Here is a 26,026-nt window from a genome sequence, read left to right on the forward strand (position 1 = left end):
TGTCAATCTGGGCCTTACACTTGAGTTTTAGGTAGGAGTCTTTTATACTATAGACATTACAAATATTTATGAGTTAAATGTGTTGATTTTATTTATGGCTTGTAGGGCTTACTTAGTAAGGCTTTTCCCCCCACAAGACTGTTAAACCATTTTTTTGGGGGGGTTATTTCTTCCAACCTGTTTATAAATTAGGTAATTTTTAGAAATTTCTCTTTAATGTTCAAATTTTAGAGTCCATTTAAGTATATGATGTTAGGTAAAGAATCTGTATCCTTAGTTTACTTAGATGGCTACAGTCAGTGTATTTTGATTATCTCCATCCTTTCTCCATTGCTTTTTAGTGTCAACTTTTGCATACACACATGGATGTTTCAGTACTTTTTTAAAAAAAGTGGGTGACTATAGATTTATATAAAGTATATCAGGTATGGAAAGACACTCCTCACTGATCTTGTTCTTCTAACTTTCTTGGCTATGATTTCACATTTTCTTTACTCTGCAACAATTAATAGCACAGAAATGATCTGTTCATGAAAGGTTACACAGAATTTACCTGTGAAACGAACTATCTGGAACTGGCCCACCTTTTTGGGTGGTAGCTCCCTGACAATTTTCTTCTCTGGTAATTGATGTCTTCAAATTTTCTGGGTTTTTTGTTTTGTTTTGTTTTGATTCGCTATATATAATTATATTGTCCTAAAGAATAAACCATTTCACCCATGTTTTATTTGCATAAAATTGGAGGAAGTAGTTTCTTAATATTCTTTTAATTGTTTCTTCATTTCTTTGGTATTATTTTTTCTTTTGTGTATTGGTACTTTATTATCCCCTAGATTTGTTTCCCCAACTATCTATTTTATTTTTGTCTCCAGAAAACAGATATTTATCAGTTCTACCATTTTGCTTTTTTCCAAGTTTTAATTTCTACTTCTGCCTATGTTAGTTTATTTCTTTTGCTTTCTTCAGGTTTAGTTTCATGATATTTTCTAATTTTTGGATGCTAATGAATTTGTTTCCATTCTTATTTATTAATAGATTAATAGATTAGTTGCTTAAGGAGGTGAATTATAATATGAGAACTGTTTAAGCAGTATAAGATGTGATTTATAATGTTTTCCTATTTATATTCATTATTACTATTACATAGTCTGCAATTTCAACTCCTGTTTTTTCTTTGTTGGAAGAGTTATGTGAAGAGTCTTAAAATTTTTAGATGCTTCCTAACCCCAGAGTTAGTAGCAATTTTCATTTTGTTGTATTATGATCACACACTGTTGTTTCTACTCTTTCCAGTATTAGAATTTGGGGCAGTTTTATCTGTGACCTAGAATGTGACCAGATTTTTATTGTTAAATCACTTACTTAAATAGAAGTTATAATCTCTGATATAACCTGAGAATTCAATATATAACAGTTAAATATTTTATTAATCATATTAGCCTATTTATATTTTTAATACTTATAGGTATTTTTTAGTCTGCTTCTTCTTTGGGGTTCCTGGCTGGTTCAGTTGGCTGAGCCTGCGATTCTTGTCTCAGGGTCATGAGTTCAAACCCCATGCTGGGTGTGGAGCCTACTTAAAAAAACAAAACAAAACAAAAACTTCTTGTTCTGCATGGTTTGAGAGAGTTGGTTAATAATGTTTCTATCTGATTTTTCCTATATCTCCTATAATATATGCATCACACGTGTGTATTATATGACACCTAGATATTCATAGTCAACACATTTTTATTGTGATTTATATCACTCAGCATTATAAAGTGTCCTTCATTGCTTGTTTATTGCTCTTCTGCCCTGAGTTCAGTCTTACCCTCATTTGAGCAGTGCATCTTCCTTCCTTCCCTCCCTGTCTGCTTCTCTGTCCTTGCTCCACCCCTCCTTCCCTCCTTTTTACCCCCTTCTCCCCACCCATCCTTTTGTTTTCAGACTTTCTCACTCATAGTGATCTCTTTCCCACAGAATAAACTGGCATTTGCTTTATAATTCAAATGTGGAGTTTTTTTTTTTTTTTTTTTCCTTTCAGTAAGTAAGTTTGGTTCTCTTAAATACTGAGAGAACATGGAAGTTTGGTATGAATACTGTTCTTTTATTTTATTTTATATTTTTTATAGGTTTTGGAAATAATTCACAGTGTGTTCTGCCTTTTTAGCATTGTGTTCTCTTAATTAGAAAGTTTCATGTTTTGTCATCATGACTGCAATGATACAAAAAACTTTAATCATTTTGTTTATTTAAAGATTATTTATTAATCTCCTCTAAGGAGCAGTAATAAAATTAATATTTTCCTCTTGATTCTCTCTTCTCTACTAGCTGATTTTAGCATTATAAAATAATTTACTTAAATTCTTTTGTGATTTATCAGTTTTGAATAATATCTTTTGATCTGAGTAACGTTCCATGTTTTTCCTCCTCAACTTTCATCTTTTTTTGGTATGTTTTATCACTTATGCACTGTTAAAGCTTATACTACTTATATTTTATTATAGCAACACAATGATGTAGTGTGTTAGTCCCATAAGTAGTGTTGGTATTCATTATAGTCCTTTTACTCTGATTTTTCTCAGCCATCTATTGGATGACTATAGTTTATCTTCTAGTAAATGCCTCAAAAGGATCCCATGGGAACAAGATTTTATGTGTTTGCATATGTTCAAAACTTTTGAACTTTGGCTGTTGCTTTTATAATTGAGTTTGGCTACATTTTAAAATCTCAAAATATTTGTTTCCTCAGGAATTTCATGGGCATTACTCTACCCACTGTTGTAACCAGCGGCAGTGAGGTCCTCCTAAGCATGTGGTTGGGTGGTATTGTAGGGAAATACTGCAGCTGGTGGATTCACTTCTTAAAGCTGCTGGAGCTTTTTTGTCTCGACACTCAAGAATTCTTTTCTTTTCTTTTTTTTTTTTTAATTTTTTTGAGAGAGAGTGTGAATGGGAGGAGGGTCAGTAGAGGAAGCAGACTCCCTGCTAAGCAGGGAGCCTGATGCGGGACTCCATGGGACTCCAGGATCATGACCTGAGCCAAAGACAGTGGCTCAACCAACTGAGCCACCCAGGGGCGCAGTGCCTAAGAAACCTTTAAATTTGAAGACCAGTAACTTAACTGAGGTAATCTGGTATTGACTCCTGAAATGAATTTCTCTGATAAAGTGTGCCTCTTTCTTTCTTTCTTTCTTTCTTTCTTTCTTTCTTTCTTTCTTTCTTTCTTTCTTTCTTTCTTTCTTAGAATTTATTTATTTGACAGGGAGTGAGAGAAGGAGAGCACAAGCAGGGGGAGCAGCAGAGGGAGAGGGAAGCAGGCTCCCTGCTCAGCAGGGAACCCAATGCGGGCCTTGATTGCAGGACCCTGAGATTATGACCTGAGCCAAAGGCAGAGGCTTAACCCACTGAGCTACCCAGGTGCCCTGAAAGCATGCCTTTTCAATAGGTATTTTATTGCATAATTTTTTCTTTTCTTTTTTTTTTTTTTAAGATTTTATTTTTTTGTGAGAGAGAGAGAGAGAGTGAGCGCACAAGCTGAGTTGGGGGAGAGAGGCAGAGGGAGAAGCAGACTCCCCACTGAGAGGGATCCCAACATAGGGCTAGATCCCAGGATTCTGGGATCGTGACCTGAGCTGAAAGCCACCCAGGTGCCTCTCAGAATTTTTCTTATATTTTTATCTTAATACATGTATTCTTTTCCATTATTTTGATTTCTATCTATGGAGATTTCAGTTACAGGTGTAGAGATCTCCTTAACTTTGTCTCTATTTTTAATGCTTAAATTTAAAACAGTTTTTCTTCTCTCTTTGGCTGCTTTTCTTGTATCTGTCATTTGTTTACCTTAACTCTGATTTCAAGTGATTTCAATACAGCAGTTAAATCTCTTGAACTCTGCCCGCTAATGTTTCATCTCTTACTGTCTTGTTGTTTCTTCCATATTGCTTTTAAATTTTCTGGGTAAACATACATGATTTTGCTTCATTAATTCTCTTTTTTATTATTAATGTGTGGTCTTATATTTTATCCAATCTTGGCAGAACTTTTCTTCCAAGTAGTTATCTCCTGCCATTTGTTTCTCCTGTTACTTTATTCCTTTTTGTCCATTGTTAGTATGTTTGTATGGATTCATTGATGGTTCCATTTTATTATTCATCTTCAAGGGGGGGATGTTTCTTCGAATGTATTTATGAGAGTTTCATGAGGAAGAAAGCCAAGGTCCAAGTACTAAATTAAGAAGCCTTTTCATTTTTGTGTTTGAATTTTTTTTTCAGTCTTTGATTCTTCTGTGTTAATGGAAATGGGAAAGTGTGAAGTTTTCTTCATATAATGGCTTCCTACTGCTACAGGGGTATCCTGTTCCCTGCAAAGACGAATTTCTGACTTCCTTGGGTTTTTATTTTTTCTCTGCCTTTTAATTTAATTTAATTTTTTATTTTTTAAGGATTTTATTTGTTTATTTGAGAGGGAGAGAGCAGAAGAGGGGGAAGGGTCTGAGGGAGAAGCAGACTCCCCATTGAGCAGGGAGCCTGATGTGGGGCTCGATCTCAGGACCCTGTGATCTTGACTTGAGCTAAAGGCGGATGTATAATTGACTGAGCCACCAGACAACCCTTCTCTGCCTTTAAAAAAAAATTATTTGTTTTTTAAGTGATCTCTACACCCAACATGGAGCTCAAACTCACGACCCCTAGTCAAGAGTTGCACCCTACCAGCTGAACCTGTCAGGTGCCCTTGGGTTTTATTCTTTTTTTGAGTATATTTGTGCTTACATTCTTGGAGGATATTAATGAGAAATGGGATTATATTTTGTTACCAGTCTGATTCTGAAGTGTTAGGAATTTTATCCTTTCTCTTTGAAGTTGTCCCATTTGCCACTATTTGTCTAGCATGATTCCTTTTTCATTCAAATTACTTAGCCATCTGTGGGTCTTTTTAGTTCAATGGTTTGTAACCTACATTGGCTCAGGGATCTTTTCTTCTGCCTTTTCTTATTTCTTTTACTTTATTTTTTTACTCTTTCCGTGACTCATATTTTATGTGTTGATCTTTCTGGATTGTTCCTCCATGTTGTTTTGTGTTTTTTTTCCCTTTCTTTTTTCTTCATTTCCTTGACCTTTACATTATGGGAGACCTTCTCTCATCTTTATCTTCCATGCCACTTATTAGCTTTTAGTTTTATTATAATAATAATTATATTTCCAAACATTTATAATATCAAAGAATGGTCTGTGGTTCTTTGATCACTCCTGTTACACAGCGTTCTATTTTATCAAGGCTGTAGCCCTTGAATCTTCACCTGATCTCAGGAGTCCGATTAGACATTTTAATATTCTGTCTTCTGAATTATCTCTGATATATTGGGAGGGTTTTTTCTTTTTGTTGTTCATATTTATATCTTTTGTCCTGTTGTTTGTTTTCTTCAAATGTTTAGTAATCCTTGGTTGTTTGTTTATTTATGTGGAAGTACTTATTTAGATTTGTTTCCCCTTTTTTGGTCTTTTTGGGGAAATTTTGTGTTGCCTCAGCTTTGACATTCCTTTACTCTTAAGAAACGGTATTTATAATGAGCTTCTATATTTTTTTAAAAAATATACTCTAGGGGCACCTGGGTGGCTCAATCATTAAGTGTCTGCCTTCAGCTCAGGTCATGATCCCAGAGTTCTGAGATCGAGCCCCATATCAGATTCCCTGCTCCCTGGGGAAGCCTGCTTCTCCCTCTCCCACTCCTCCTGCTTGTGTTCCTGCTCTTGCTGTCTCTCTCTCTGTCAAATAAATAAATAAAATCTTAAAATATATATATATATATATGTATATATATATGTATTCTAATCTTACTTTCTTTTAATCTACTTACATCATTTCTCTTAACATAAATTCCTGCTATAATTGCATGTATTCTTATCAGTCTAATCCCAATGACATTCTAGCTTCTAGAAATTATTTTAGTGCATGGTCAACTGAAGTACATTCCTTATATCCCAGCACAATTAGAAAAAGAGAAAGGATTTCTTCTTTCTTACCAAGGAAATTACTCCCCCCACCCCCTGCTCCTCTTCTTGTTGTCAGTTTAAGGTTATGGGAGCATGAAGAAAGGTAGGTGCTTGTTTTCTGTCTGTTCTCCTCGTCTTATCTCTCCAAAATTTCAGAGACGATTTTTCCTAAGAAAACCTTAAAGTATATGAAATATGAAGAGTGTAGGCAAGATGTTTATCTTTTTACAGCCTATACTTCTAGAACTTGTGTTGTAAGCTCATATTTAGGAAACAATTAATGACATCTGTATGTGTTTGGCTACTTGACCCTGCTGTTTCTATTTCCTTGTTATCTTTTGAAATCTTGACTTCTTTCTAATCTGGTTATTTCCATTTCTTTCTCGGACTCATTTAGGTCCTTCCGACTGTTTTTCTTCTTTTAGTTACCATTCTCAGAAATGACACACTTCATCTTCCACACTGAGATAAAATTCACTTCTTATCAAATATGGTTCCCTTTAAGGATGAGAGTCAAACTGCTCAGTGTGACATAGAATGACCATTCTTGTCTGGCTCTTCCCTCCATGATTTCCCCGATTCATCTTTATGTTTTCTTTACCTGGAAATACCTGTATTCTTTTTTTTTTTTTGATTAATTAATTTATTTTAGGGAAAGAGTGAGTGAGAGAGAGAGAGAGAGCATGTACGCAATGGGGGAGAGGGGGCAGAGGGAGAGAATCTCAAGCTGAGTCCCTGCTGAGTGGAGAGCCTGATACGGGGCTCGATCTCACCATCACAAGCTTCTAAGTTGAAACCAAGAATAAGATGCAGGAACACCTGGGTGGCTCAGTTGGTTAAGCAACTGCTTTTGGCTCAGGTTGTGATTCTGCACTCCCAGGATGGAGTCCCACATCAGGCTCCCTGCTTGGCAGGGAGTCTGCTTCTCCCTCTGACCTCTCTCCTCTCATGCTCTCTCTCTCTTCCAAATAAATAAATAAAATATTAAAAAAAAAAAGAGAGAGATGAATAACCAACTGATCCACCCAGGGGCCCCAGAATTATCTTCATTCTGATCTTTTTTTTTTTTTAACTAGGGAACTTGTTCGCTCTCTCATGGTGAAGTTAGCTCTTCTTCTTTTACCATTCCAGTACTTGATTTGTGCTGATTTACAGAACTGAACACTTTGTTGTGATTATTTTTAAGTGTCCATCGGCACTCTTTAGATAGTAGTTCCTTGGTAGGCAGGTGTAATGCTTCTAGAAAACTATGTCAGGTGTGGCATACATAGTCAATTCAAAATACTTGAATGAACTGTGGATTGGTCATATTTATCATCACTAGGGTGTATAAGTCAGTCATTCAGTCATTTCTTTGAAAGAGAAAATTTTCTTTTAGACTTTGAATCCCTGAAAATAAACATAGCCATTCCTGACAGAAGGAAGTAGCCGTCAGGGTGGAGGCCAAAACAGGAGAGAGGGAGATCAGTCCCGGCTCACCAAGGGAGAAGCCTGGTGCCGTGGCACATACATAGGGAAGCAAAGCACTTTAGTGTGAGCTGGTAGAACTAGAGGTACTGAGTTTATGTCTGAAGATCTGGCCTGTTATTTTGCTATGATAAAATATTTTAAGTTTTCTGTGAAATCAGTGTTCTTAGGACAACAGTTAAATTTAGTGTTTACATTACTGCTACTAGTAGAACTATGTCAGGTAGCAGAAGAATGTCCAAATGCTCTTGTGAAGAAGACTGTGGTTTTTGTTCAGAATAAATCATAAGGCAAGCAATTGTTAAAACAAGAAAGGAGGCTTGTCTGCTATGTAACCGGAGCGACTAGTCTTTCCACAATGATTGTGAGTGAGCATAATGCCTACTGTGTACAGAAAGTGCTCTGCTAGGTATTCTGGGAGCAGGAGAGGAAATAAGAGACTGGGTCCCACCCTTAAGGACTGTACTTTCATTAGGCAGAAAACTAGGGCCTATGGAAAGATTTATTAGTTGCCAAAACAGTGTATTAGTATGTACAGAGCAAGACACGAGCAATAGAAAAGTTTAAATTTTAAAAATGTGCAAAATAAAGAATGGTATAATCTAGGTGGAGGAATGACTGCCTTCTTCTCCACCTGTCAGTTCTAAGGTAGACTCGTACCCCTCACCCACTGCCAAGAAAAGGAGAGATGTTTGAAGGAAGCGTGATCAATGTCACTGTTGGAAGAGCTGTGCCTTGTCTTGGGCCTCAAAAGTTTGGTGGCATTTGGTGAGTGAACATTAGAAACAAAGAGGTGGACATATGGAATGTGCCTTTGGGATCTGTAAGAAGCTTCTGTTGGCCTTGAGTAGGGGAAGAGATTTGAAGGTCTGGCTTGGAATCTAGAGGTTGGTTGGTGCCTATGTAACATTGTCTTTTGCCCAGATCCTACCTGGGATACTATTTTGACTAATTGTTTACATGTCTTCATGGGTCAGCTCCTTTGGCAAACAGGAATCAGGAACTATCAACTTTGAATTCCCTATAGCAAATAGCATAGGACTTGACACATAGTAGGGCCCTCAACACCTACTTACTGAATTAGGAGAACTAACACATGTTTAGGTACCTCAGAAATAGCCCCGTATGATGACATTTTATTCTAACATTATATCAAATTATATAGTATAATGTGGGAGAGAATATTGTAGGGTAGAATAGTGGGGTGTCATGGAAAGGGGCGAATCTGGTTTTCATCAGGACTCATTGACTTATGCACTTCATGAACCTGGGCAAGTTCTTTTGCAATATGTATTTGTATCTGAGACCATTTCTTAGCTACCGTTCTTCTGGCCTTTGTTCCCTCCTCTACTGAGGAGCGAGTGCCTCCCTCACAGTGTTGTTGTAAGGATTCAGTGAAAGCTAGCTCTGTGCCTGGCTCAGAGTGGGTGTTCACATAACTACCGTTAATAATCCCAATACTGGGGGCGCCTGGGTGGCTCACTGGGTTAAAGCCTCTGCCTTCGGCTCAGGTCAGGATCCCAGGGTCCTGGGATTGAGCCCTGCATCCGGCTCTCTGCTCTGCAAGGAGCCTGCTTCCTCCCCTCTCTCTCTGCCTGCCTCTCTGCCTACTTGTGATCTCTGTCTGTCAAATAAATAAATAAAATCTTTTTAAAAAGATCATAATAGTGGTTATTTTTTGTTATTCTTAATTCACACTGAAACCTTGGTATGCATGTTTTGAGTGGCAAAATGCACTCCTTCAGTCAGATTATTGAGCAAGGACCAAAATAACATACAACCGTGTTCTACCAAATATTGGTTTTGGAAATAATGACCTGTGACATGGTTCTAAGGAGAATGCATCGTAGGCCCCATTCTTCTCAGCAGTAGGGTTTTCAGCCCCTGCCTTGGTCCCTTCCAGACCCTATGCAAACTTGATTTCCTTGACCCTCATAGCAGTTCAAAAATTGTTGGCTATGGCTTTTTATCCTCATTTTGCAGAAGCTGAAGAAATTAAGGATCAGGTGACAAGGTTAGTGAGTGTGAAAGTCATTTATAATAATGGTAAGAAAAAGCATAGGCTAAAGTTAAATTTTAAATCAGTGTCTACAATAAGTGGGAGGTAAGATAAAGCACAGTCAATATGAACACTTGGAAAGATCACTGAAAAATGAGACTCTGTCGTAAGCGTGAATGTCATCTCATTAGTCTTTCAGCCTATTGACTAGGAAAAGTGTATGCAAGTCTCATTTTTCAAAGACAATGACCTTTTTGGCAACACAGAGTCACAAAATGCCACATTTTGCTCTTCATGGTTTTCACTGAAAATTTATAAACTTCAATTTTCAAGTGTTCTGAAGAGATGACCTATCACACTGGTTGTCTGTCAAGTGTTTTTCAAAGCCCTTATAGGGCAGGTATATTGCACTGTAATAAATATAGAGCCTGGACATCATTTTGACTTGAAGGATTCGTTTTTAGTTATAAAAAGCTCTGTAGTGTGAAGTAAAACAGCGTCTTTGACTTCCCACTTGCCTAGACCTCAAAATGTGGAATCAGCTTTGGGAACCTCATTTTATCTCCTCATCAGGCATCAAGTTCTGCATAGTCTTTTCCTCTAATCACTTGTCAAAAAAAATGTCATTTCCTCCTTGAAGTGGTGTAGTTTCTTCTACTTTGGTGCATCTCTAGTATTTTTAAGTTTAATCACTGTTAGACTCACTTAGCCCACTCCTGAGTATGATTTTTTTTTAATTTAAATATGAATTCCCTCTATTCTACTTTGAGCCAGTGACCATATCTTAGTCAATAGTATGTTCCTACCACCAAACACACCGCCTCATGCATAGTGGGTACTTTGCCTCGTTATTTAGTGACATGAATTGCGTTGATTATGGTCAAACCCCATTTTGGAGACCAGAGATAGCACTTCTTTGTAATGTCCGAAGACTAAATTGAGAAAAGAAGAAAGAAAAAGCCAAATACTGCAGATAATAATCTTGAAATGACGTAGTTACTGTGGGCTTTGTTATTGTTGGTCTGCCAAAAAAGTGACTTAAGTTTAAACCAGAATCTTCCACTTTACAAATGGTAACTCCCATCTCAGTACTAGTAAGTTTTTTTTAAATTTTCTCTTTCTTTTAATTTTCTTTTTTTTTAATTAATTTTTTATTTTTTATTCCAGTACTAGTAAGTTTTTATTGATACTGTTATTTTAAAAGAGCACGAAAACCTAATTGGATAAGGATCAAATGAATGCCCCCAAACTAGATCCATCTGTGACTTTTTATATTAAGTGAACTCCCCCACTCCGCTACCTTTCTGGGGAATCTATGCAGGTTTTGAAATTCCAAGTAGGGAATTCTGTAGAGTTTGTAATATCTCTTTTCCTTTTGAGGAATATGAGATCATTATGCATATAAAACCTACCCCAAAAGCGTCAAGTGTAAAGCAGTTAAGTGAACCCTGCTTAGTACCAGTCTAGATAATGAAATGGAAAGTTTGTGTCTGAGTTGCCTAGAATCTTCCATTTTGCCTTGTTACTACAACAACCGCCTTGTAAGCTAGAAATTACAAGACGGTTTCTCCTACTGACTGCAGTGGTTCACTCCCTGTGCTGTGGCTGAAGAGCAGAGTAGATGCTTGTGAAGTCATCAGTGCAGCAGGGATCTTACCATCCTAATACCTTAGATTAGTTTTAATATTATGATACTTTTTGTCATGTTGAGTGTTTCTTTTTTTCTTTATTTAGAAGCACTGAATTTCTGAAAATTTTCTTGTTAGCAACCAATGATTTTAGTTGTGACTCTCCTCCAAACCCCCCACATTTTTAAAATACAGTTTTCAGTTAGTGTAAGAATAAAGGCAAAATGGTTGTTAAATGGTTGTTAAAATTTTGTGTTTGCATTGAGCAGTGATTATTGTCTAAATGCTTTTAATTGAGTGAAAGATGCTGAGTTAAAGAATTCTGTGCTTTTTTAAAAGTGATAAACATTTGAAATTCACATATTGTGGTTTAATGCGCCCTTTATATTTAACATTATTATTTTTAGGTTGACTGTTAAGGAAATAATTAACAGAAATACTTAAGCGTATAACCTTAAGGATAGCTGAAAAGTCCATAATACAAAAATTTTAGCTAGTTAAGAAATGAAATGCATCAGTGAATATTAAAAACCTTTTATTGTAACACATAAATTAATACTTTGAGACCAATTCTAACCTCAGGATTATTTTTTGCACCTTACATAATATGTTCTAATCGACCCATTTATCGAATTTATGAGTTGCATAAGTAAATTTAGCTCATCTGCATATTTATGTACTTTAAATAGATCCATATAAACAGTTTCTTATCTGCCATATGTTGAAATGTTTTAGTAAACTAAAGACATAGCTGCTTAGTCAACAAAGATGGCATTAAATTGCACTGTTTTGGAAAAAAAAAGTTAAGTGAACTAGATGCCTGTTAATCTGGTTCTTTAAATATCATAAACAAAAGTATCAGAATGTGTTTCCAAGGACAAAGGCGGAGTTTTCCCGGCTTTGATTGGTCACTGCCTTGTCCTGTCCCACAGCCATCCTTAATTGGCTTTGGGTAGATTGGAATCACATAAGCAGAGTGACATTTATTACTTTCCTAGTTTCTTTGCACTGAGCCCTGAGATTTCCAAGGAGTCACTGTAAAAGATTTCTTTCATTTCACCCATGATCTATGAGAGGGGTTCCTTCTACGAAGAGCAGGCATGAGTCTGAGTGCGAGAAGAGTCACTCTGCCTACAATAACGCCAATAGTCCTACAGAAAAGGGTATGTGACTTCTTTTGCCTTGTTCTTTCCTTTTCCTTGCTGTTTTTCTTTCTTCCTGTTACTGTGTGTTTATTAATACACTGGAAACTTTAGTTACATGTCCTGAGAGAGGCTGTCATTCATTGAGGCTAGAGGCAATTAAAGGGGATATTAGGTGAAATTAGACAAAGGGGGGAAATGCCGCGCTAGAATACCTCTGGTAAAAATTCTCCATGTAAAAGCAGCTCGGTCTCGATTTCAGGGCATTGTGATTTAGAGAGTATACTGAATCTTTTGCTTTTTTTTTTTTTTTTTTTCTTTCTGTAACTTTAGGCCTCTTTGCCTTCAGTTCAATAGGAAATCTGCTAGCTATTATGTTTTATATTTGTTTACTGAGAAGCAGTTCCTTTGTTTCACTATAATTCATAATACATCCATCTTCATTGTTGAATGGACTGTATTAATTGTTTTTTCTGTTTAAACATATGGCACCAGTTTATTCTCTGGTTTCTACCGATTTCTATTGAGCTGCTGCCTATTTGCTTAAGAAAAACTTTCCATTATATTCCCTTGTGAAAGAGCTTTCTGTTAATTATTAATGCAGTCAATCCTGTGTATGAAAATACTGTATCTATTTGTTTTTTGTAAAGTTTATTTCCATGTCTAACTTGCAGCATCATATTTTATAAGGTAATAAATACACCATGCAATGTAGCATTTAAGTAAAACTGAATATACTAAACTTTTCTTATAACTACTCCAAATAAGAACAATGTCTTGAAATCCTTAAAGAATCAGCTCTCTAGTATAGAAAAGAAAGGCACCAAAACACATCTTTGGCAATATGCTTTCTGAATGGTTTTGGTGACACTAGAGACTGGAATGTTTATTTCCATACCTGACTTTTAATAGTTAACTGTTAGTTAACTATTAGTGTATTCCGTAAGTCAAAGGTCATGGTGTAATTTGGTTGAAAATGACAAATGTAACAATACAGGAGTTTTTTTTTTTTTTTTAATTAGTATCTTTTTTTATTGTGTTTAATTTTTAGGTTTTCAGTTCATTTCCTTATACATTTGACCATTTATTCACTGGGGACATTTTTACTTGGCATTGGAATTGTATATGGTAATTTTGCCAATATTTGTTCTTTATCTTTCTCGATGCCTTTTTCTCATGTTAGGCAAATTTAATTGCAGATATTTTGCTTTGAGCTTGAATCTTCATTTTGATTTAGACTAAGCATTAATAATGACCGTAGAGATTCCCTGACTCACTGGAACGTGAAAAGGTATACTAATCTATATCAAATGTGTGTTCTTAGGACTGAGTTTCTTTATGCAATTAATATTGCAGTTTAGAATAACCAGGAAGCTTTCATCATGTCCTTTGATATGACATGTCAGTTTGGTAGGAAGCATAGCACTCGACTGTTTGCTAGCTGTGTGACCTTGGGCAAGTCACTTAAACTCGCAGTCATTACTTCCTTACCTGTAATATAAGAGCTGACAGATTTTCATTAAATGCTTTCTGCAGTATTATTATTGTCTACAATTCTGTGATTCAACTAATATATTTTGTATTTTCATAGTTAAGATATCTAGACCATTTCTTATTAGAGTATAAAACATTAGAAAGAGATGCTGTCGTTTTCAAGGATTTGGAGCACTGGGGTAGGGGCAGCTGGCATGAGTGAAACTCAGCTAGAAAATCCAGCATTGACTGGTAAGTAGCAGAATGAGAATACTCTGGAAAGCTGTGATTATAATTGATGTTAAGTCTGAGCTGCTGATGTTCACATCATTGTGATTTCTCTTGGTCTTTTATAATAAGCCATTTGTCAGGTTTTTATTATAATAGTTAATAAGTCAAAATTCCCTGCACCCAGGTCCATGCTATTGCCTTCCAGTGAGTACACATATTAAATTTCCATATAATTTAGGGCATCACCATTTGCTGAAAGTACTTACATGGTTTCTTTCTCTGGCATTTTAACCTCCAAAGGACACCTTATCTAGGAGACTTTTCTGAAAAATCTTAATATCTCTTATTTTAGGAATTGGGCATGTTTCTGACTAAAAGACTTCCATCTGCTCTGGTCACACCATGGCTCTTTTTTTCCAAGATAGAAAATTATTCCATACTTGTAATTAACTTGTCATTTTCTATATGCACCATAATTTAAGATGATCTGACAAATTAGTACAAGCATTTCTTGGGAGTATTTTGGGGGCAGCTTCTCATTTTCCCAAGAAGGCAGCAGGTGCTTTTCCTTAAGCTTGGCATAAAGTTTGCTCATCTTGAATGAGTGGCTCTTGAAAAATAATTTGCCAGCTGGAATCCTAATCATTTGAAAGGCTGAGGGCATTTCTAAAAATGCTTAATAGCACTAGGGAGTAATTTTCTTATCAACTTGTATATCTGATCTAAATGACCATGAGATTCTCCTGAGAGTGACTAGGAACTTTAACTTTAAACATGGCCCCTTAACACAGTATGGGTCTTTTTTGTAGAAGATCAAATACACTTTGATCTTTGAGGAATAGAGACTTTTGGTAGATTCTCTATCGAGTAAAGTTTTAGAAAAAAATTTTTGGTTTCCTCCAATTTTATTAGAGTCAGATTTCCTTGATTCTGGTTAATCATGGTTCCAGCAAAGATTTCGTCTGTCTCAGACACGGTACTTCCTCACCAAATGCTCTGAATGAATCTTTTACCTCATAGCATTTTTCTCGGATAACTACTAGATTAGATCTTTTTTTTTTCTTTTAAATGAGAGAAGTCTGAGTCTCTTGGGTGTTGAGTGACTTATGCAAGGTCACCCAGAAGGTCATTGGCAAAGCTAGAAATAGAATCTAGGTCTTGTGACTTCCAGTGTGTTTCTCCTAGATATGTGTTACCTCCTGAAATTAATATGTTAATGAAATTGCCTTATGGGGTGTATAATTGCCATTCAACTTCTAGTCTGGAATTAGCTTAGGCAAATCCTTTCATCTCCCTCTGCACCTCCACCAACTCCCATATGTTCTAGTGTAGAAAACATTTTATTCAGAAAGCAATTGTAAGCAGCAAAGTGTGTGTGTGTGTGTGTGTGTGTGTGTGTGTGTGTGGAGAGAGACAGAGAGAGAGAGAGAGAGATAGAATTTATACCCAGTGGTCTAGATTGGTACATTACATCAAGAAACTATTTTAAGGTCCCAGAGAATTAACAAAAGATTCAAAGATTGTAAAGTATACATTACATGTAATATAAAATTCATATTCTTTTTATAGAAAGCCTTCAAGATCAGAAGGCCAGATGTCCATATTCTGACTCTATGAGTAGGTATGTTTCATGCCTCTATCACATTTACATTGTTTTGCAAATTATGTTTACAAGCATTTCTGCATTTTTTAATCCAAACTACAATTATGAGAGATATTCATGAACACACACGATCCTGAAGCATCTTCTGAAATCTCAGAGAGGAAAAAGGATAATTTCTTGAATACATTTTCCTTAAGATTCAAATCCTTTTGAAAATCTGAAATTCATGAGTGTAATATGGAGCAATGCCATTTATCAGAAGAGTCAATGCTCTGTCTATACAAGAGAATAGTTTATGTTATATTCATTTCCTTCCTCATACAGTTAGAATCATTGCTGTGATTTTCTAAAAATAATTTTGTAAAGAATGAAAGAATACAGATTATCATATCACTGTTTTGCCCAGAAACTTTTAAATTTATACAAAATCTATCCAAATGGATGTATTGCCTCTGCTTCAAGGCCTGTGCACCCCGTGGCTTCCCCAGCCCCGCGTGGAGCCTCTGCCCAGTCCGTGGCTTTCTTCCTGGCGCTCGAAACACTGTTTGATGTTTGTCCCTCTGTACTTCGGCCCCCGGTTCTATGCTCCAGGGCCTGTAGACAGCTCCAGGACTCGGTCTGCTTTTCCTGGAGGCTGTCTATTGTCTGTGCCGCTGCTCAAGCTGTGGTTCCATTCTGAAGCTTTTCAAGACTTTTGCAGCACATCTTTCTTAGTGGTATCTTGATTCCGTGTCCGTGGATGTGCCTTTGTTCCCGATTTCCCAATTCAGTAGGTACTGCCTTGTGACAACAGTTCTTTGATTACCTTTTCTGATACTGAAGGCTTCCCTAGTCTTCTATAGTTGTGGATCATAATTATGCTTTCTGACGACTCAGATTTGCCTTTTATGCTTTTCTGTGTGTCTGGTTTTGTTTTGTTTTTGTTTTTTTTTTTAATAAATCTTGTACTATTTCGTTTTCAAAAACCTGTCTTTTTTTGTCTTACATCCAGAATTTAGATATTGAAGAGACTCCTTAACTAAAGTGTTTTGTCAGTTACGAGCTGAATTTTATTTCATGTACCCAGAAAACTGAAATGACAGCACATTAAATAGGAAGATTTATTTTTCTTTCACTTTACAAGACTCCATCCAAAGCTAATATAGCAGCCTGACAATGTCCTGAGGCAACCAAGTTCCTTCTTGCTTTCTGTTGTATCTTCCTTAGTGTGGGTCTCTTTTCCTTTTATGGAAAGATAAATGCAAATCTCCAGTCATCCTGTTCACATTCCTGGCATACAGAATGGGAAGCACCAAGGGCGTGCTGGCTTGCTCTGTCAGATGTTAGCATGGCACCCTGAAGTAACCAGGAACTTTTGCTTACATTTTACTGGCTGGGATTCTGTCATGTGGTCAACCCTAGTGACCAGGGAAGCCAGGAAATGTAGGCCTTGAGCACCACACTCTGCCCTTCTCATCAGAGTCTGGACTCATCAGGAAGGGGGGAGGGGAACAGGGGCTCTTGGTGGGTAGCTTGCCGTCCAATTACAAGTGCCTCCAACATATTAGACATTCAGTAAATATTGGTCCCTTGGATTTGTGTTATCCTGTTTCCAGGTACACGTTATGATTATGCTTTATGGACAAATGTATTCTCTTCACTTGTATGGGGATAGTAGAAGGCATAGTAAGGGGGGAAAGAATAGATATCCTGTGGAGGCGAGAGGGTAATGGAGACCCACAGAGGGCTGGCTGGCTTGGTTGTGATGTGGTAATGAGTGTGATTATTGTTGTTTACTTGGAGTTCTCATTCTTGCTAAACCTTGATCTTTCTTCTGTCCTTTTCTTTGTTTACAGGGTTACTTTGCTACATATCCATCTAGGAAAGGTACCACACAGACCAATGAATTTTGTGTTTTCACAAAATGTGTCTTTTCCTGAGAAGTGAGTTTTTAGGAAGTGTGATGCTTTAGAAATTGTGTGTTTTAGAGCCAGGAAGCCCTGAGTTTGAGCTCAGATTTGTCACTGAGCAGTGGTGTGACTTTGGTTGCCTTCTTTTAAGTTTTTCTGAAAATCAGTTTCTCTGGCCTGGGAATAATGATGCTTCCTCACAGAACACTTGTGAGGATTAAATAAGATGAGTATTTAGAAGTACTTGACTGATATAGTAGGAGTTCAACAAACACCAGTTCCTTTTCTCCCCCCTTGTCTATGAAATGGCATGTTTTACTAGATTCATAAACAGTTTGCAACTCCCTACTACTACGAATTTAAATATTTTTGTGCCCTATCCTATTAAGGTATTATATAAAAATTCCCTTGTAACAAATGAATCAAACAAAAAGTAGGTATCCTTGATATAATGCAGCCAAGGAGAGAAAGTATGCTTTTGAAATGCCAATAGAGTATTACCCCCACCTTAAAAGACCACCAGAGACGTGAGTCAAAGCCAATCACTTTTCGCATGCTGGTAACTCTAGGGGGGGGCTCTAATTGAATTTAAAAACATTAATACAACTATTAAATGCTGGTGAATTTTTTTAAAAAACCTGGGAACATAGATTTAACTAAAATAAGATAGGTGAGCTAATTTCTCTTTTCACTGTCCTGGGAAGAATCAGGCACAGTTATGTATTTAAAAGAGGTAAAACTGTGCCTAATGTAAAGGTATTGTTTCAGTAGCCAAAGGTGACATTACCGGAGTGTTAACTAATGATGGCAGGGGCTGTGTCACTTGAGCATCGCTGGACTCAAGTGCCCAACATAGGGAAGTTTCAGAGTTGGTATGTAATTGCTGTTAGTTGATACATTTGTCTCCCTGTCGCATTCACTTCATTCTCCCCTGGTCTCACACTTGTGGTGAAAAGCCTTGCACTCAGGTTCCACCTCAGCTACCCACCTTCCCTCTTCATGACCTTTATCCAGCTCCAGCTTGCCACTGGGAATGACTTGGTGTACTCACTGTCCTGGACACACACCTATAAAATCAAAGCAGCTCTAATGTGTTCAGCACTGATGACACATTCCCTTTAGTGCTCATAAGAACCCAAACCCCACTTGGGATGAGGAATGTGAAGCTCGGCGGGGCGGGGGAGGGAGGAGGACGACGGGGTAGGTTAAGTGTCCTGCCCAAAGCACATGTTTGGTCGGTGACCAGGCGGGACGGACGGAGCTCCGGGTCAGCGCCAGCGTGCCTGCGGGAGGCCACCTCTCCCAGACGCATGGGTGTGTCTGAGGCAGAGCCTTCTGCCTTCCCCACTCAGCAAACCCTGCCGGCTCCTTAGTCCTCTCGTGGGACTGGTCCCACCTTCCTCCATCTCTTTATCCCTCTTGTCATTTTTCCTTGCTGCGCACTCAGTCGTGCCTCAAAGATGTAGTGACTAAACCATATGTCAGAGTTCCTTAGAGCTCAGTGGGGCTCTAGGAGTCTCGTGAGACTTACTAAATGCCTTATTCACTTTCAAAAATTTGTAGTAAAGATCACTTAGAGTAATCGGGTCCTACGAGTTTGTCCGTTCTATAGAATGAGGAATCTAGGACTCATCGCTGGGGACCTGGTGGTTTAGGATCTGATCACAGAGCGGACTTCAAAGTCCACCATCACCATGAGCACCTGGGCTGAACCTCCGTGGGAATGGGGGCTGTAACTCTTGTTCTTGTGTTGTTGTTTTGGTTCCTTTAAAGATTTTATTTATTTATTACTTATTTGTCAGAGAAAGAGAGAAGCAGGTGGAGGGAGATGCAGGCTCCCTGCTGAGCAAGGAACCAGATTCCAGACTCCATCTCCATCAACCCCAGGACCATGAGATCACCACCTGAGCCAAAGGCAAACAAACGCTTAACTGGCTGAGCCGCCCAGGCGCCCCAGCTCATGTTGTTTTGTAAACCACAATGCCTGGTCTGCATTTGGCAATGAAGGCAGATTAAAAATCCTCAGGCTGATCAACAGTCTCTGACTCTTGCTTGAGGGCAGTGTCAGGGCTGGCTCTCCTGGCCATGCGCCAGCGCCCAAGTCAAATCTGGAAAATAATAATTTCTTTTTGGCAGGAGAAAGAGACAAGACTTTTGGTAATTTCAGATATTAAACCCTCTGCAAGGGTAAAAATTTTCTACCCCTGGAGGTATTAAAAATACTTGTTCTTTAGACAGTTCCTGAAAAAGAATTCGAAAATCATTTTTGGCACACATGCCATTGTGGGAAAGTGAGCATAAATGCTTCTTAATCGGCTGTGTGTGTTTGGACATATACATTCAGTTGTGTTTGTAAAAATATCAGGAATTTTATTTTGTAGTTTCAGAAGTCAGATTCGTTTGGGTAGTTCTATCAAGATTCAAAGAAATATTTTGACTTCACCTTTCAAAAATGCTAGGGGAAACCTCCATCTTGAGTTCTAGGAAAGATTGTTACTGAGGTGACTTTATATGCAGTATGTGTGTATATATATATTTCTCCCAAAAAATCCTTATTGAAGTTAAGATGTACACATGGTTAGATAAACCATGTGTATGTTTCAGATAGAAACATTCAAATTGTTAAGAATATTTTTAAATGGCTTTAAATTTTTTGTTAAAGCTTGTAATTATAATAGGGCCTCCATAGGGTTAACAATGTTAAAGTTGTAGTTTTCAGAACATCCTAGTTTCTCTATTTGTGCTCACTGAGAAGTGAAGACTCCCTCTGCTGGCCGTTTCAGATCATGCACTTTTTCAGGCAAGTTAATGCTGCAAAAAGTGAAACCAAAGAACAGCCTGTCTTGACATCCAAAAAGCTAGATGTTTGGAGACATATGTGCATTTTTATGTTGTGGTTTTTAGTTATCTAATACTTTTACCTGAGATGCCATATAGAAGCAGCAGCTTACAGAAGCGTGAAAGTTGGAGGAGCAGAGTGTCCAGAACAGGGTCAGATAGGAGAGACCAGAGAGATTCCCCAGCTGGCTCCGCCACGGAATAGGTGGGCATCCTCCGCTAGTTGGACCCTCCTCAGAAGCGGCTTCTTTGTTTGTAAAATGAGAGGATTTTGGTGGATGTTCTCCAAGAGTCCTTTTGACCTTTACTATTGTGTTTTGAACAGTATTGACTACATTTCTTTTTCATGAATGTGTACTATACATGTTTTGCACTGTAAAATAAATATTTTAAGAAAGGAACGAAAGGTAAAATGACAAAAATGGTTATAAATCACTTGCTTCTACTGCTGTCACAGCGTGGGGATGATAGGTCTAGAAAGTGATATTTTGTATGCAATTATAACTTTATACTATATATATACTATTATAATACCTCCGATGTCCCAGAAAGACGGAACAAAGCATATTTCATTGATCCTATGGCACCTTGAATTATAAGAAGTGTCATTATTTTATATGTTTCCAATTATATTTGACATACCACTGATGACATGTTGCATCCAAGTTTCAGAGACGTTAAATGTGAGGAAATGTGCCTTTAAAAATTACTAAAATAAGGTAGTTCCTAAAAGTGCTTCAGTTGATGCCAGCAGCCCAAGAATTGCACTGAAAAGTCTGATGTGTCCCAGGCAGTAATAAGTGATTCTCTTTCCTTTCTTCCCGTTCACCCCTCTCTTACCCCTTTCTCTTCTTAACCCTTCCTCCACCCCTCCCCAACTTGTCCTTCCCACTGTGTCACACCGTTTTTAACTTTTTTACTTAGACATGTCTTATGGGTATTCTGGGAAGAAACGATTGCTTAAAACCTGAAATGAGATACTGGAATAACATTGTGTCCAACATAAGCATGACCGGTGGGTTTTCTGCTTTAAATATGAATAAACATTAGCACTTGTGAAGTTTTGTTTTGTTTTTTTTTTAACTTCAAAGATGAATTAGTCAGCACTGGCATCTTCACAGGAATTACATGAGTTTTAAAAACACTGAGGCTTCAGAGAGTACTCCTTTGATGAAGTCATTGGAAACATGAGTGTGGGGTTTGGGATTTGACCCTCTTTATTCATGTTGGATTTAGGTCCTAAAATAACATGTCTGTATGCATACGTAGATGTGTGTGTGCATGGCTTAGGTTTAGACTTCCATTTTTTAATGTTTGCCTTCTTTTATAATGAAGTTGGAGCTGTTTCTTTTGCCCTTTCCCCCCCTACTATGTAACAGAGCGTACTGAAAGGGCTTCCAGTTTCTTCTTTGCAAAACTGAACCCCCACTTAAGTCTTTCTTGCTACCCTGGAGGAAGAAAGACAACCCAAGGTAGGAACAGCCTGTGGGGGATCTTGGCCTGAGAAGGAGAGCAGAAAGGCTCAGTAATGAAGTTGGAGGCTCAAGTGAAGGAGAAGGACATCAAAGAGACTTCCTGCATCCCCCTTGGCCTGCAGACTGGCTTTCTTCTCTTGGGTGGAAGCCTGGCCAGACCACGACTTGGCATTGTCACTCTTCCAAGCAGTCAGGTGTGACAGTTCCCAGTCCCTTGCCATGCCAGCCGTGGGGCTTTTCCACCCTGGGGCCCTTTGGCTCGATGCTGGATGGGAAACAAATTAATACATCTTAAATCTCCATCCTTACATTTTGAATTTATATCCAGAACCCCTGGAAGGTTCTACATGGGCCTCCAGTAACACAGGTCCTTCAACTCTGGATTCGTTTATCTGTGTATCCAGGCATGCCCTATAGTTTTCCTATTGAGGTAAAATGACATACAAATGTAGATGCGGTCAGAGTTTTTACAGAGATGCTGAGGGGAGGGAGCCAGCTTGTGACCTTGAGGACTGCAGACTAATGGAAAGAGCCTGGCTCAGTCATTGGTGGTGTGATGGGCCTGCCTCAGCGAACTCAGAGCTGTCTGCCTCTAATTTTGAATGTGAGAGAAAAATTAGCCTCCATTTGGTCAAGAGTCCATGGTAGGGTATGCTTTCTGTTCCTTACAGAACCTGCTCCTCAGTGGTTAGGTCGTCATGTGGTTATTTGTCATTATTTTCCTACCACTTTGTAATCATATTTTTATAGAATTATCATTTAAAACTTAATTCTCTTTCCAACCGTTGAAGAAAGGTATCCTGCCATTTGCATATCTAAATAAAGATCCCGTCTGTGGTGGCCTCCTCATTGGTTTGTGTTGATGGAAACCAGGGTCCAGCAGTGCTGGGTGAGGACCCTCCTTCTGCAGGCCTCCTGAACCCTGTGCTTCCTCACCTGCTCCTCAGAGCTGAGTCCCTCTGACCTTGGCAAAGCGGTCTGTCTATTGTTGCATGCACGTGTTTTCCTTCTTCAGTCCTCTCTGTCTTGTCCTGCCCAGATGTCCTCCGACTATTCCCTCTCCTTCCTTCCTTCCTTTCTTTCTTTCTTTTCTCACAGAATACCAGAATTGAAATGGACCAAAGAAATCACCTTATCCACCTTTGTTCAGTTCACAGATTTCCTAAAATCTTGCCCTATGTTTTCTCTTTGGTCTCAATGTATTTTTTCCTCCCCTGGGGGTTTTCAAACCCTGTGAGGTTTCCAACATTAGGAATCCCTAATGTTGTCTTCTGCAGACCTGAGACTGATGGGTTCATTCATCACTAAAAAAATAGTTCTGGTTATCAGCTGTGTGCCAGGCACTGTAGCAACTGCTGGGGCCCCAGTGGAAAGCAAACTTTGACATCGTTTCTGCTGTCATGCAGCATTCTGAGCATTGGAGGCTGATGGATAGTAATCATAGAGTTGTGGACACACACCCAGGGCAAAGAGGGCCTGGAACTACACAGGGAGGGTCACTGAAATTTCCCCACAGAAATAATGGTTCATATGACGGATGGAAAGTAGAAGGTGGGAAGACAGTATACAGAGCAGTCGTAGCAGCGTATGCAAAGGCTCTGTATCGGGAGGGAGCATGACTATTTCAAGAAACTGAGGAAAAATAGTTTGTTTGGAGTTAGAGAATAAGGAAAAGATTACAGGCCATAAATTTGAAAAGAGCCACAAGGTATGGAATAGACCTGTTTGTGCTGGTTAATTTCTATAGTTCTGAAATTGCTGGCAATATCTATTTTGAGTTAATATCTTATAACTAATTGAACATGTATGCTTTATGTGCAAGTAAACTGTGTTTTTGAAATATTTTTTAATGGGGAGAATTTAAGACACCCTACAACTGGCTATCTCTAAACTATGTATTTTGTTAGAGATTTGGAATAAGGAATAATGAATGTATTATTTTCCGTTTCCTTCAAGGGAACACAGAGAGTCGCCTAATTCAAAATATCTAAGAATGTTTTCTTTTATCTTAGGACACTGCATTCTTCATTTAGAAGAATGTAAAAATCCAGGGCTACTCTGACCTTGATATAAAAATATTTCTCATGATTTAGGTACATTGTTTATCTGTTGAAAATAGTAGGGGGAAAAAGGACCCGGAAACATTTAAAGATTGCTTTATAATCCTACTGCACTCGGATGGCAAACTTTTAAAGAGCTGTAGAAATAAGCTTTACTTTGGGACTTGGCTGACATCACACCCCTGTGGGCCTTATTTCTTACTTCCTATTAACCATATGTAAACAACATATAATTAATAGATGCAACAAGTAAATTAATGTTTCTTTTTAGAAGTTATACTTTTCATCATGGGAAGGTCTTAGTATTTCACAGTGCTGCTTAAATTATTTTAAATTAAATCGTAATGAATAAAAATGTTTAATTAAATATTAAGTATAGTATTTAAATGTAGTTAATTTAAAAATTAAATTTAAATTTTCCCAAAGTAGAAACCTTGACACAGGAGATAACCATGTCCCAGTGCTCCTTTTCCTTCTGGTTTCCTCTTCCTTTCTTTCACTCCTCTTCCTCCTTCTTCTTTTCTTTTAACTTTTCTCACTTAGTTCTGTGGATTCTTGGTCCTCGATGCTTAATCCATGCTCATTTTTTACCGGCTGAATGAGGATTCCTCTTCCCTCCTCCCATCTCTGAAAAAACAAAGGGTAAGTTGGGGGAGAAGCTACCCTATAGTTGATTACTTGCCAAGGAGTCCACTGCCCGCTTCTGCTCTAGGACATTGACCCGTAACCAGACGACAACTCTGAGTTTGTTTCGCATATTCCAGAATGAACCCGTGCTGGGAAGGAACTTGCTCTCCCTGGCTGGTCACATTCCTGAGGGCTGCAGGGAGAAGGAAGGCTGGCAGTTTGGCCCTTGCCCAGTGGTTTTCGAAGGCTTTCTGAATAATCTGTTCTGAGAATCAGAGTTTCTGGTGATTGTAGCAGATGAATATGATGTGCACTTTGGGGAGCAAGGGGATATGTATTGAACTGACTTTCAAATTTAATCTCTTTATTTTGCTTTTGCTGTTGTCTAATGTTTTAAATACTTTCTCTCTTTTAGTCTCAAGGCTTTCAGGACCTCAGGCTTTCTTCTAAAAAGTTGACCATTTCTGGCTACCTCTCTCTATATGAACGATGTTGTGTCTACTGCTTTGAAAATGGGTTTTTAATCTCTTGCCTCCACGTTTATGGAGGGCAGTCGAGGGGAATTGAAGTCCAAAGTGTATAACCTACCTTGATAAGGGTGTCAGCCAAAACAGAGATCTTTTCCACCCGCTTGCATGCACATCCCCTGCAGGGGGACTGTGTCTGTGCAGCACATTTGCACTGCTCGATGCCATATCCTCCCCGCGCAGTTCGCACAGCTGTAAACCACTCCAAAGGCCAAGGTTGCCCTGACTGTCAGGATTACAGTGACATGGAACGGTTGCCTAAACACAGCTTGTGTGTACACGTCTAGCTGTCCTTGGGCACGCTCTCTGTTTATGCTGCGGGGATGTTATGGACAGACCGTTATCAGTGCATGTCTCTCTTGCTGGTCAAGTATCTAGTCATTGATGAAACAAAGAAAGTTCCTATTCTTCTTTAGTGTCAGGCAGGATATCTTCCTACTGACATAATTTCAAATGATCAATGGGTAGGAATAATATTTACATCCCCCTTGTTTTCACTTTATAAAACAAGCTGGGAATTGGGACCACCGAATTAGAAATTATAATATCCCCTTATTAAGTATCATAATTATATGATTTTTAAAAAATTTATTTATTTATTTGACAGAGAGGGGGTGGGGGAACATAAGCAGGGAGACTGGTAGAGGGAGAAGCAGGCATCCTGCTGAGCGGGGAGCTGGATGCAGGACTTGATCCCGGGACCCTTGGATCATGACCTGAGCCGAAGGCAGACGCTTAATGACTGAGCTACCCAGTCACCCCCATAATTATATGATTTTAAAACTCTTTTTTTACCACTCAGTACGTAGAGGAGACAGGATACCACTGTTTTGCTCTAACGATTAAGAATAGCTCTGTTTTTTTGTTTTTGTTTTTGTTTTGCCTAATCACAAATGTTTTTAACTTAGTTTTAATCCATACTAGTGATGGAGGTTTTTCAGGTGACTTGACTTCTTTTTTTTTTTTAAGACTTTATTAATATATTCGACAGAGAGAGATAACAAGTAGGCAGAGAGGCAGGCAGAGAGAGAGGAGGAAGCAGGCTCCCTGCTGAGCAGAGAGCCTGATGCGGGGCTCGATCCCAGGACCCTG

At 38.3% G+C, this 26,026-nt stretch overlaps 1 protein-coding gene across 5 annotated transcripts in view; it reads left to right on the forward strand.

Moving 5' to 3' along the window:
- GRB14 (growth factor receptor bound protein 14) overlaps positions 1-26,026 on the forward strand; it is a 113,947-nt gene that overhangs the window by 41,383 nt on the left and 46,538 nt on the right. Inside the window, exon 1 of one of the 5 annotated variants that reach the window (XM_059167160.1) lies at positions 12,039-12,232. The exons of the other annotated variants lie outside the window; for them this stretch is intronic. Coding sequence (XP_059023143.1) covers positions 12,170-12,232 — 63 coding nt within the window. The 5' untranslated portion in view covers positions 12,039-12,169. Of the gene's footprint in view, positions 1-12,038; positions 12,233-26,026 lie in introns of those variants that run through there. 5 annotated transcript variants of the gene reach the window in all.

Source organism: Mustela lutreola, chromosome 3 (genome assembly GCF_030435805.1).
Source record: "Mustela lutreola isolate mMusLut2 chromosome 3, mMusLut2.pri, whole genome shotgun sequence".
Taxonomy (NCBI): domain Eukaryota; kingdom Metazoa; phylum Chordata; class Mammalia; order Carnivora; family Mustelidae; genus Mustela; species Mustela lutreola.